Raw genomic sequence first — 13461 nt, 5'->3', positions numbered from 1 at the left:
TTGGTATTCTTGATCGCGGTTTTGCACTCATCGTGATTGTTTGTGATGCTGTTGTAGCGCCCAAGGAGCGCTTCGTACCTTATGCGTAGCAATTACTAGCACTGTAGTGAGGGCCCAAAAATTGTGACAAAAATCGTGGTGAAAGCCACGATTTTCAGTTCGTGACCAGTCGTGGCATTTGTTGTGTAGGTGTGACGGGGCCCTTAGGGAAGTTTGGGGAGATGTCAATGAGTTTAGGGAATGATCTGAAATTTGCATGACTATTACTGACACAAAAGGCTTTGTAGCACTTCTTCCCAAGCGACTGATTATGTACAATTGATCTCTGCATTCGTTTGTATCTTGTTCATAGTGATTTAATAGAGACATAGCTAAATTAGTGACATACAGGAGGACATTGAGATGCCTTTGGTATCAGTGGCGTAGTCAGCTATTCATAAATAGGGAGGGGGAAGGGGAAGGGGAAGGGCCATTTGTAGGATAAATTTTGATTAGTAACCAAGGAGATTCATTCCTACCTGATAGCTTAAAGGTCATCAAATTTCCCATCACCATGACAGTATTTTGGTAGTGAGTTGGCCAGCTCTGTCAGATAAAAATCCAGCATTTATATTCAGTAAAGAATTGTGTCTAAGTGAAGGGATGAATCAGGTAATGACAGGTATCTGCTTGTTAATTCTGCTCCAGGCCGCTCCTCTCTGTCTCAGTCACTTCCTGCCTCATGGTTCCTGCCCCCTGTGTCTCCCTCTATTCCTCCTGCCCTGTGTTCCTCCTTCCCTGTGTTCCTCCTACTCTGTGTTCCTCCTACTCTGTGTTCCTCCTACTCTGTGTTCCTCCCAGTCTGTGTTCCTCGTACCCTGTGTTCTGTTCTCTCTCTGCAAACAATTTTATTCAGTAAGAAATTCATGTAGGAAATATGGCAAATTTGATACAAAATAGTTGCAACAGTAGTCTGTCAGTTTTCATCTGACAGAACTGAGCCACTCCTGTGACTAAATAGGAAGTTATGGTTGCATGAAATTTGATGAGGCTTAGTAATGGCACAGGTGTGAGTCTCCTTGGTTACTAGTCAAGTCAACCCTTCAGTCTGACTACACCTGATGGTCAGCTGAGCTGAAATGGTGAGTGATTTTTGTCAAATTAAAACAAACTGACTGCCCTGTAACACATGTAATTATACTACCTTCATACAGTACATGAAGCACTGTGGCAGTGTCTATAGGTCTGTGTCGTTCCATTTCAGATGACAATGACAGGTGAGGAACCTGAGCAGGAGCGGCACCAGACTGTTGCCGTGGCAACCATGGCAGCGACATTGGCAGCGGCGGCGGTTGTCACCGGCAGAGATGCCGACACTGACACCGAGACACTGGTGGCGGAAATGGACAGGCTGGATGACGATGAGCAGATGACACAACCTCAGCCTCAGGCGACACAAGAACGTACCCAGTCAGCGTATCAGCAGAGTCAGCGCGTGTTGGTGGATCAGCTCACATACTCCAAGATGGCTCATTTATTGGCTGTCTATCAGAATAAGGTAAAGGCATTACCTTTAAACCCAAAGTTAAATCATTATGATATACTGTACACACTCTGGCCTGGGTTTTTCCATTTCCTTTAACCCCTGTTTATGATATTTCTTCTGTCCTTCCCCTCAACACTGTCTGGGTCTGGGATATCTTCTGGTCACCAAAGTTGCTTTTTATTGTTGTCAAAGGCTGGAAGTTAATACAGTACTGTACAATTTGTCGCCACAGCAAGCTGATGAAAACTACAGAGGTGTTTTTTGTGTTTATTTGCAGATGAAACAAAATTGTGTTTCATTTTGTTTTTATTTTTTTACAGTTCCTCTTCTGTTATGAAAACAAAACAAAGTAAAGTTGAGCAAAAATTTCTTTCCTGCTGTGTAAGTTAACATGGTAATCAAATTTTTCTCTTTAAAGTTTTGTTTTATTTTCCATTGAATTAAATCTGCATGCATTCATCCTTATGTGGGGAAAAGAGATTTGGATGATCTAAACTGTCTCCTTTATTATTGCAGGTTCAAGAGAGCAGCAGAGTGATATCAAAACTGAAGAGACAGAAGGACTCCCAACTCCAGGCAGTAATCAGCCAACTACTGCTGTTGGAAGCACAGTTACGGAGAGAACAGAAGGGCATCGTGGGCCAGCTAGCTCAGCGGGATCATGTCATAGCAGCGCAGAGGCAAGAGATCGACCGTTTGCGCCGGGACAACCGTCGGCTGATCAACAAGCTTAAGAAATTCAGTGAGATGTGTTTTGAGGCAGGGGACGTGGAGAATCGAGAACCCAGACTCAAGATCAGCCGGGTCGAGTCCACGGAAGAAGGAGTTGAAAAAATGTGCAGTCAGTCCCCCCCAGGTTCAAAGAATTCACAGTCCACACGGAAATCAGCATCTAGAGTCATCCGTGTGGGTACCAGCGTCTCGGAACTGATCAACTGCAGTGGTGACGCAAATTTCGTGAAGCCGCAACAGACACATTTCCACACCAGCCAAAGCACCGGCAGCCTACCTCCCCCGGGATCTGTCAACCCTAATGTTGCATACATCCGTGCAACAACAGATCGTGTCCTGCACAAGCCCCCCATCGCTGAGAAGCCACGGGTTGCCAACCGGATGGGCAGAGGTCAGCAGCTGAGTCAGAAAGGTCAGCAGTTGATTCGCACCTACGGTGGGAAACAGTGCTCGATAGTCTCAACCATCAGCAGGCTTTTAGAAGAAGAATCTGATGCCACAACAACTGGGGGTTCAGGAAGCAGCGAACCCTCATCCCCTGAAGCAACACTAAAGCCGGCTACGCCACGTGTCATCCGGCTAGCGCGGCAATTTGAGGAAGGATTCAGCTCACAGAACCTGGCAAACCACAACAGCCAGACGTCAAGTGATTCGTGCTCGGACTCGACAAGGCACGATGACAACTCCACCAAATCTTACATTATGGATGAATATGAGGTGAGACAGAGATAAACAGGCAGCCGTCTGTGTATGTAGGGTCATATTACAGACAACTCAGCTTAATGTAATCTGTAAAAGTTCATTGTAAAAATAATTTCTTGTTTCTCTGTAGCCAGAATTCTTGGGGCTTGAATGAAGAGTGAATAAGTGTGTGGTCCATTTCATCGGGCATTTTGATTAATTCTTCCATTATCACCCCCCCCCCTCCTTCCTTGCTTCCTGGAACTTACCTCTCCCCACCTCTACCACATTTGGGTGGGAAAAAGAGCTTGGATGATGATTATGTTTCTCTGGATTTGTTTGTTTCCCTGACTGCCTTTATCCAGGAATATCCTAGTTTATGTATTCCAGGTTTAAACATACAAGAGCAGGAGGTATGTTGATGTATATCTAGGTGTACTGTATTAGCATCATGTTTTGTGGGTTCTGCTTTTTGTGTAATTTTATATAAAATCAGTATAACATAAGGTGTTAACAAAGCTAGCACATACTTAACTAGGATATTGTCCTGTACTGTAATTGTGTCAAATTAATATGGCATAGATTTCCTTACTCCTTTAGTTTATTTCACATAGCTTAGTGGCAGAATAAGACAGTGCTGTGATTATATCTTTTTTCCATAGCACTTCTATGTGACTAGCATTATATTCTAGTGTAACTGTGTTGTAACAGCTCAGCTTTTCAAGGTATAGTGACAGCAGATTTTGATCAAGGTAGAATAGAAAAAGTTGGTATTGTTGTTGGGTTATGCATTGTGTCACTGAGGCAGAACACCCGCGGAGCGGGGGAAACTGATTGCCCACACCGGATCACCAGTGAGGAGATCAGCACCCTGACTGCTGCACTTCTGGTGAGTGAGGTGTCCTGTGACAGCAGCAGTGCCAGGACACCACATTCCACCCAGATGGGATAGTTGGGACTGTTTTGGTTCCCAGGAGATCCCCTGGGAGTTGGTGCCACCATAAAGAGGTATCCCGTTGACTCCAGAAGGAAGAGTAGAGTCAGACACAGGAGTCCATTTGTCTCCCATGCCTCTCACTCATCTTTAGGTCCATAAATGCTTAAATGTGTCGTTGTGGGCCGAGGTGCAAATTCTTATTCATCTGTGGGTGATAATATGCACCAATAGTCAATTGCAGTGCATCTCACTTATGCATCTGTGGCTCCAGCGATGAGAGAGGCAGGAGAAACAGACTTTTGTATTTGACTGTACAGGCAGAGAAACAGCTATCCTACCAGCTCCATCTGAAGAAAGTTTACAGCTGGCAAAATGCAGTGAAAACCCTGCCTTTATTAGGGCAAGTTTCAGATGGTTTGATTTTTTCACTATGTATTTATCAGACTTTGGGAAGATATGTGGGGTGGGAGAGAGACATAGGGTAGAGCTTGAATTCTTTGTTTTCTCAAATGTTTCTGGCTACCAGGAACCCATCTTAAGAGAGTCTGTGTTCTCTGTAGCCCAAAGCATTAGAGAAAATAGAGAATTCAAGCTCTAACCTGTGTCTCGCTCCCACTCAGCATTCCCACTTGTCATAATGGACCATCTACACTTGGGAAAATATTTGTGTCTCTGTCTGTACATTTAATTTTCATCCCCAGGTAACGAGTGGGTACAACAGTGATGCCATCAGTGACCACGAGTATGAGAATGTGCAGGTTGTGACTCAGGGAGGCTATGGTGGCTCACCCAAATACCGACACAGCAGTGGCAAGGATGATGACGAGGAGGAGGATAATTATGTCATACTCAGAGCCGTCAAGGAAACATCTGATTGTAATAACTGGGTGGGTATTGTATGGATTGTTTGGTTTAGCTGTACATCCATTGAGAATACTTCTATGAGTCAATATTTAGATCATCAGAATTCATGTATACATTTTGTCTGGCTTCAATGTGTCTCCCATCCTTAACTGTTCTCGATTACAACACTTGAAGGCTCCTGAAGGATGAAAGTGGGATTGCCAGTTACTATAACTTCTTAAATTTGCTACCACATTATGAACTTTCAAAGATATGAAGAAGAGAGTGGAACAGTACATTGAAGAAAGAATGGGACGAAGAAGTGGAGTGTATGAGAGAATGAGGAAGGTGTGTGAGTTTGAGAAACTTTAAGTGCAGCCTTTTTAAGAGTAATCATCATAAAATGCTGTATACAGTCCTGTACATCCAGTATTACTGTATTTTATCTCCCCCTACAAAGCCTTTTTTAACTCAGATAGCAGTACTGTTTGGTGGAGCTCTTTTGATACATATTACCACTGTGCTGGAACAACTTATAAAGCATAAGGTTACAATATTTGGCTTTGGGTTCTACTGAATTTTGACTGACAGTAAGCAAGTTTGATCATTGCCTTGTTTCGTGGCCTCAGGTGGATATCCCAGATGACCAGCACATCTACTCCAATGTTGAGTTCTCGTCTGGTTTGCTGGTTAAGGAGATGGAGGAGGAAGAGGAGGGGGAGAAGGAGATGGAGAGGGAAGAGAAGAAGGAGGAGGAAAAGGAGTACCCGGACTCTGACAAAAGCCACAGTAGTTGCCGGTCCTCTCCAAACACCAGTGCAGAGGGAAAGCTTCTGGAAACCAACCTGGATTCACCGAACACCAGTGGTTCTGAGAATGACTTGGTGAGTAGTGGAAGGAACATGATGGGGTAGAGTAGAGTCCTTACTTAACCCATGGATTGCCATGATCAGCCTTGGTTCTTGGTTGACAGTACACGTTGCTCCTTGTGTGCATGTGTGTAATTCCAGTTTTGTGATGTCTCTCTTATCTAATGTTGAATTTTACTCAGTCTGCAGCAAGCATACCATCTCTATTAAATTTGTATCCCATGTAGTGTATGTGTGAATATAATAAAATAAACAGTTCTGGTGTCTAGTTATCTCAGTCTTCACCTTAACCCTTTGTTGTCATGTATGTGGTTCTGTGGAAATTAAATGTCAGGATGATGATGATGATGATGATGATGATATATATTTATTTTGTCTCATTCCACAGCTGTCTGAGAGTATGCGAGCAGTCATGAATGTACCTCGGTCTCGCCACAACATCAACCTCATCATGGAATCCGATGGTGACCACATGACACAGAATTTTGAGGAGTTTACTCTGGACTCCCTCGAACTGGAGGAGGAGGAGCGGGAGGGAGAGGGGGACGTGGAGAGAGGTAGAGGAAAGGAGAATCTGCCCTTGTCTGAGCAAAGGAGGTGTGGAGATGGAGCGGAGACTAAGGTGAGAGAGAGTGGAGGGAGGGAGAGTGTTAACAGACTAATCAAGCCCCCAAAACCCATCCATCTTCTAGCCATTATAGTTATTATAGGCAAGATTAGATTAAGTTAGGTTATTTTAGGTTGAGTTTAGTTACATAATTATGCTAAGTTAAATTAGGTCATGTTACTTGTGATGAAATGACAAGGAATGAATTGACTTAGGAGCCAAATTGACCTGAAAAGAGGAGTGAGAGGAGAGAGAGATATATATTTTGTATATAATAGTAAACTGAGTGGAAACAATCAGTATGATGAAAATAATAATGATGGTGGAGTTAGTGACAGTGGTAGTGATAATGATGATGATGATGGTATACTAATGTTGGTGATGATAGTGGTAGTGATGATGATGATGATGATGCACCAATCCTAATCTCTCTTACAGCTGGACAATAAACACAGTGAAAACAGTCAATATGAAGTTACTGCAAACACGGGCACATCCACACCGTCGGCCAATGGACAGTATGAGAAATTTTTAGAGGCCACAGGGTTAAGTCAGAAGTCCATCCTCACCCCCACACGCATGTTCTCAAACCATCGGTAAGGCTGAGTTTTTGTTGCTGTTGTTGTTGTCCAGGGTTTGTCTTTATTTGAACGTGGTGGACTATAGGCTGTTGGTCACAGACTTGAGTGGCATTGGAAATAACGTAATACTTCTTCACTTTTGTGTGTGTGTTTGTGTAAATGGAGGACACCTGCAGCCTGGTGCATTGATTTTCTGTCTATCTATCTATCTATCTATAGCCAGATGCCATAATCCCATAAGGGGTGGCCATTTGACTTTTGAATTAGTTGTTCTGTGGAGAGGGGCATTAACCCTCTGCCAACTCACTTGTTTATTACTAGTGTATACTGTATTTCATTTGTTTTTCCCTCCTCTGTTCATCTGGGGGGGAGGAGGAGAAGTAGTATGTTTTTGTATCTTATACATGGAAACTACTGTATATCAATATTAAAAGGATATAAATATTTACATGAGCAGGTTAATGTATAATATGCCATGGGATTTCACAGCACCTCTGCCTCAGCAATAATCGTAAAATAATTTGTTGTACTGTATATCCTAAAAAATTAAAGGTAATGCATGAATGGGCTAAAATGAGACTTAGGAATTTTTAGTTAGTGTAGCTTATTGTATATTATTTTTACACAGACACTATTTTTATTTGAATGACTACGTGAATCGCCGGTACATTGTTTATTGATAATTAACCAAGTGGACGTGTTAGTCTCCTCAGTGTGATGGGAGTGTGCACATACAACACTTCTAAATACATGTAAGGTAGAGTCAAAGGCTTTTTATCTCATCAGCTGCTCCCTTCTCACTGAATGTAGTTTTTTTATTATTAGTGTCTTCAGTGAATACAGTATATAACTTACTTTCTCTTTACAGGTATTTTTTTTTTATACTACTCTAGACTCTGCTTTGTTATTATTATCATTATTATTATTGTCCTGCCAGTATTTCTACCAAGTAAAAGTAGGCACATAACACCTGTCTTTCCATAAAGTACATTTATCCTTTTTCTGCTCTGCTCTGGAAGTCTTTCTCAATTTGTAACCACCTCTCATCTGTGAAGTTTCTTGAGTAGGACATGTGTTGCAGGTTTTAAGTCTGTAGTCCTTTCTGTGTGAACTGAAAAAATATTTATGTTTTTGTGACAGGTCTCTTGGAGTCTTGTGATGTGTGTAAGCCTTTAGTCCTTTTTCTGTGAACTGAAAAAAAATATATCTATATATAAACATATTTATGCGACAGGTCTGTGGTGAAGCCTCGTGATGTGAAGCACCGCAACAAGCTTCGTGCGGCATTCACCACATTGTCCACACTGGAGGAGAGTCCCGGTGCTGGGGGCTGCCGCTACTGGACCGAACCCTACGTCTGACACCACAGCACAATAGTCACACTTAACAGTCAGTTGTCTGGCAGTCAGATGCTGTGACAGTCAGATATCTGACACCATTACACTACAGTCAGTCCTCACTTAACCCATTCACACCGATGATGTATTATTTGTTTTATTCTTGCATACTCCTTATGGTTTGATTCAGACCCTGATAATGAAGGGGTCATTGAGGGCTGTATGTAACCCTCCAGTTCGGAAGTCTCCTGAACTGAGTAAAAGCATCTTTTGGTATCAAGAATAAAATGAAAATTATATCATCAGGTTGAAGGCTATTAAGTAACCTAATATGGAACCAGCCTAGATTTTTAGCTCTTACCAGACCACACGGATATCTCTGAGATACAGATTAAATGATCCATTGGGTTAAACACATTTTTTTAATGACTTCATTGGATAGTCGGATGAGATATGGTGTTCATACTCTCCCTTTCATCATATGTCTTTGTTCATCACTGTAATGGAGAGTTAACCTAATCCAGTTCCTTCTATACAGAGTGTTAGAAAAGTCTATGTGCAGTAGAAGTGATATGTGTGTGCGCACAAGCATATGCAAGCATGCATATAAATGTGTCTGCCTCATTGCATGCGTGAATGAGGGAGAGAACATATTCAGTTGCATTATGGCTTTACAAACGCTCTGTATGCATAAAGTTACAATGCATTTGTCTAAGATAATAGTGGATATTCTCAGATGTGACAATTTTGAATATTTCCATGATTTAAAATATGCATTCCATTTGGGTAACATTAAGTATTATTGGATGTGGAGTAATATAATTATTAAAACAGATAATGCATTCTGTGCTGGGTGTTCCTTGAGATTTTTAGAAAGAAATTTCAGGTGGTTATTGTAGGGCTAATTTTGAGTTAAAAAATATTTAGAAACTTATTACAGTTACTGATGACCTTATGGGCAAAGATGATCACCATAAGGGCGTCAGTAATTGTATATCTGAGAAGGTTAAGAGTCAGGCTCATGTTAATATCTTTTAAAACTCAAAATTAGTGACGATCGCTTCCAGAATTATTCCAGAGTCTCGTGGTACACCCTATACTGTATACAGGAAGTGTAGTCAGAGAGTTTAATCCCTCTATATTAGTTCTTGCTTCCTGTGTGTCCTCATTTGCAGATAATTTAGTACAGTAGTGATGATTGTAAGTGTCATAATTTATAACACATATCATAATTACTAGTTGGGCAAGACCTTGGTGGTGTAGTGGTTAGGGCAGCCCAATCGGAGGGATGGCTGTGGGTAAGCTAGAGCCCCGCCAGGTGGCTGGAGGAGTTCCAGTAACGTAATGCCACCAAGGGAAGTGGCCTGGTCATCTAACCTTATGCATACTGGTCATCTACCCTTATGCATACTGGTCATCTAACCTTATGCATACTGGTCATCTACCCTTATGCATACTGGTCATCTACCCTTATGCATACTGGTCATCTACCCTTATGCATACTGGTCATCTAACCTTATGCATACTGGTAATGTAACCTTATGCATACTGGTCATCTACCCTTATGCATACTGGTCATCTACCCTTATGCATACTCGAGCCATTACATCCTAAACTGGATGAAATGAGGTCGGGGATTACCATTTATTCCCCTGTTACCCCCTTTGAGGTGTAGGGTCCTGAGGTTGGGATAAAATAGTTCAGTAGATGACCAGCGTATTCCCTTCTATCTGTCTATCCACCTATCTGTCTATATCGATCTATCTATACCCAGATGTCTTAATCCTGTCAGGGGTGGCCACCAACAAATTGCCTCCATGTTGCCTTATCCACTGCCATTTTGCTGCCCACCCCTCAACTTATACTCACCTCTCTCATATACCTCTCTACGCCATCCCTCTGTGTCATTCCCTTGATGGCATTGTGTTACTGGCACTCCTCCAGTCACCTTATAGGGATTGGACCCACGCATGGCCATCACTCCCACTGGGTCACCCTAACCACCATACCAATTAGGTTACTCTTTTAATGAACTAGAGATAGTATACAGTAGTAGTAAGTCTTTATTTTCCTGCTTAGCTTAATTCACTTTTACATTTTAAGAAGGTTTTGTTGCCAAAGATGAGCTGGAATAGGATGATCATATTCCTGACTGATTTGATTAACACTCCAGTCCCATCCTTCCTCTCAACTCTTCCATCATAAACCTAGCCCCCCCCAGGCCTCACATTCAAGGACACGCTACACATTGATGTCTAAAAGTCTTGCATCACTACTGTACTGATATATCTTTGCTGAGGAGGAGTCACAAGTAGGCAGTTTTTACTTTATATGCAACACAGAATTATATGATTTTTAAATTTGGTTCCAGATTTTTAGGTGTAGTGGTTAGGATGCCCCAGATGGAGTTAGTACATCTTGAAGGAAGTAGTACATCTTGAAGGAAGTAGTACATCTTGAAGGAGGTAGCACATCTTGAAGGAGGTAGTGTAGGATTTGTGATACCATTATATGTTCAGAATTGTAACTGTGCATCTGGTTGTACTAGTGGCTTTGAAAAATGTGTAGTGTCTTTTTATGAGTGATTTATTTTTCACATTACACCTCAGTATACATGTTATTGATGGAGCTGTATTGATATTAAAGTGATATGAATGTCTAAGCATAATAATTTGATGATGATGGTGATAATGATTGATGGTGATGATATCCTTTGAAGAGGTGTTTTTTATCACGGTGTTTTGAATGTTTCATACTGACAAGTGGATTTATATTGGGTGGTTAGAGAGACCTGTGAGAGAAGCCCCTATTAGTGAATCAGAGCATTCCCTAAAGAGAGTCAGTTATCATTCCCAGAAGAGAGTCAAAGATCATTCCCTAAAGAGAGCCAGAGAGTCAAAGATCATTCCCTAAAGAGAGTTAGAGAGCATCAAAGACCATTCCCTAAAAAGAGTTAAAGAGGATCAAAGATCATTAAGAGAGTCAAAGAGCATTTCCTAAACACAAAGATCATTCCCTAAAGTCAAAGATCATTCCTTAATGAGAGACCATTCCCTAAAGACATCAGAGAATGAACCCCAAGTCTCCTGTGTTGTTCAGATCACCCAGTATAATCCTTATCAGACAGAGAGCATAGTATTACGCTATTGTTTAATCCCCCTTTTATACATTTCACATTACAGGTGTACATCTTGTCAGCCTTTTAATCTGTAAGTAGGTTGCCATTATGTCAGAGAATTGAATTTTGGTCAGGCTAGAGTGGCATGGAGTTGACAAATACTGTATTGATAATTGAATTGTGCTTTTAGTCAAGGAAGAGTGATAGGTAGTGCATTGAAATTTATCAGCTGTTCCTACTTCTTTTTATCTTTTTAAAAGTTACCACCTCACCCCATCCTTAAGTGGGAAAAGAGGTCTGGATGGTGATGATAAAAGTTTGTGTACTGGCAGATTAGCCCAGCCCCAAGCCCATACACTCCAGACAGAGCAATAAGGGATTGGATGAATGGATGGATGGATAGAATGACAAAATATGTCTACATAGTGTTTGGTTGAAGTGAGATATTTTGATGGGTCAGCGTTTCTTGCCAATGGTGTGTGAGAGAATATCTTTCTCGTTATCAGAGAAGAATATCCACAGTTATTATCATGTTTTTTTGCCTCTTTTTCATTCCAGATTGTTGATTTCTTTTGAATCTACTTCTACTGCTACATCACCTGCTCTAGGGAGAGGGAGGGGGAGGGGGGAGACAGAGGATGAGATGGAGGGATGGGATGGACAGGTATTTGATTAGGAGTAATGTGAGTTGGAGAGAGGGAAGCCTGATGACAAGACAGGGTGACATGGAGGTGATTCATTTGTGGCCATCACTTCCAGGATTAAGGCATCTGACTATGGATAGGTAGGTAGGTAGATAGATAGATAGATAGATAACATTTGTTTTAGTTGGTCTGTGGGAGATTATCTTCCACATTTTTTGAGAAAAATACCTACACTGATTATGATATTACTGTGATTGTCTTTCCTTCCAAATTATTGATTTCATCAGAAATTAGTTCTTCCATTTCATCAAATACATTTTTAATGCAGTTTTGGAAACACACTGCTTACATCTGTTTGTTTTCTCCCCATCAGGTCTGTAATTTAGTAAACTGCCACCCAATTCACAGACAATTATCTCTTCTTCTTTTCTTAATGATTTCTTTGGGATGCCATGCACAGTGGCACCAATATAACCAGCCAGCTCCACTGCCAGGTTATACAAACATCTCTTAGCCCTCTCCTTGTCCCTTGAGAAGGTGATGGGCTGCAGGAGAAGGGCAGCTTCAGTCAGCAGTCCACCAGGCTCGTGTTCATATGAGCCTGGGGCCACAACAACATCATGCAGCTTGTCATAGGGAAGTGACTGCTCTTTTTGCTTTACCTATATGGACTTAGTAGCATTTCTCATGACACTTACACTAATGGAGCAGGAATGAATTGACGATAGCTGGACAACCTAAACTTCTGTTACATACTCAGGTGCCACGTACATACACATACCACAATCACTTCATTTAAACACGTATAATAGCACATGCAATACTGATATTACTATGTCCTTCTTCCTCCTCCCAGTCTAATTCTGGAAGTTATTTGTGGAATGTTGGGCTGGTAATGATGAGAAAATGTCTTTGTAGTGTATGTTCAAACTAAGAACATATCACTAGCACAGACTATGTTCACTACACATATACTCTATTTGTACATCCTCGGAGATATACAGTACACTCTACACACGTACATGCACCATATAGCCTACTGGTGCAATCTTGGAATACAATTTTTATTACACTATATACACATACATTCATATGTATAGCCTACAGGTACATCTGGGAACACAGTTGTCCACCCATGTAACAATTCTACTTGCATGTCTCAGTACTACAGCAGAAACAGTCCTTCAACTTAACCTCAAATGAATAAATTAATAAAATCTCAGGGAGTTTCCAGCTAAAGTGGTCAGTTTCCTGCAGTTCAGTGGGTTCACATTGAGATGAGCCTGGCATTGAAAGAATAGTAAGACCAGCATTTCATTCAGTTGTTCTCACACATTTGTTCCATATTTTCAGACTTTTGCCTTCGTACCACTAGAAATATATGTAGTTTAATAGTGTAGGTTAGCGGTGTGTCTAGGTAGTGCAGTATGGTTGAAATTTATGAAACAATACCTAGTTCTGTACTGAGACTTTCTTTAGGTGTCAGTGAGGTTGCTTGTGACAGGAAGTTTTGGTTTTGGATAGTTGAGTGATTTCGATTTTCACTGAATATGATTAATACTGAATAAACTTAGTCCTCTTTCCATT

At 41.3% G+C, this 13461-nt stretch overlaps 1 protein-coding gene across 1 annotated transcript; it reads left to right on the top strand.

Annotated features, from left to right (window-relative positions):
- Positions 1-1243: 1243 nt before the first annotated feature.
- On the top strand, positions 1244-8136 carry LOC145412161 (uncharacterized). The gene is made up of 7 exons (XM_080282098.1): positions 1244-1537; positions 2042-2974; positions 4577-4762; positions 5348-5602; positions 5976-6209; positions 6633-6790; positions 8010-8136. The coding sequence occupies exons 1-7, from the start codon at positions 1244-1246 to the stop codon at positions 8134-8136; spliced, it is 2187 nt and encodes a 728-aa protein (XP_080138224.1).
- The last annotated feature ends 5325 nt before the right edge of the window (positions 8137-13461 follow it).

Source organism: Coenobita brevimanus, chromosome 11 (assembly GCF_032717465.1).
Source record: "Coenobita brevimanus isolate Jiangsu-jjx chromosome 11, ASM3271746v2, whole genome shotgun sequence".
Taxonomy (NCBI): domain Eukaryota; kingdom Metazoa; phylum Arthropoda; class Malacostraca; order Decapoda; family Coenobitidae; genus Coenobita; species Coenobita brevimanus.
The sequence above is the reverse complement of the archived record's forward strand: the minus strand, read 5'-3'. Positions and strand labels throughout refer to the sequence as shown.

Bases quoted from the DNA above. Each gene is read 5' to 3' on its own strand.
- LOC145412161 (XM_080282098.1), top strand. From the start codon at position 1,244: ATGACAATGACAGGTGAGGAACCTGAGCAGGAGCGGCACCAGACTGTT. The intron at 2,975-4,576 runs GTGAGACAGAGA...TTTCATCCCCAG, and splicing joins ACATTATGGATGAATATGAG to GTAACGAGTGGGTACAACAG. The intron at 4,763-5,347 runs GTGGGTATTGTA...TCGTGGCCTCAG, and splicing joins CATCTGATTGTAATAACTGG to GTGGATATCCCAGATGACCA.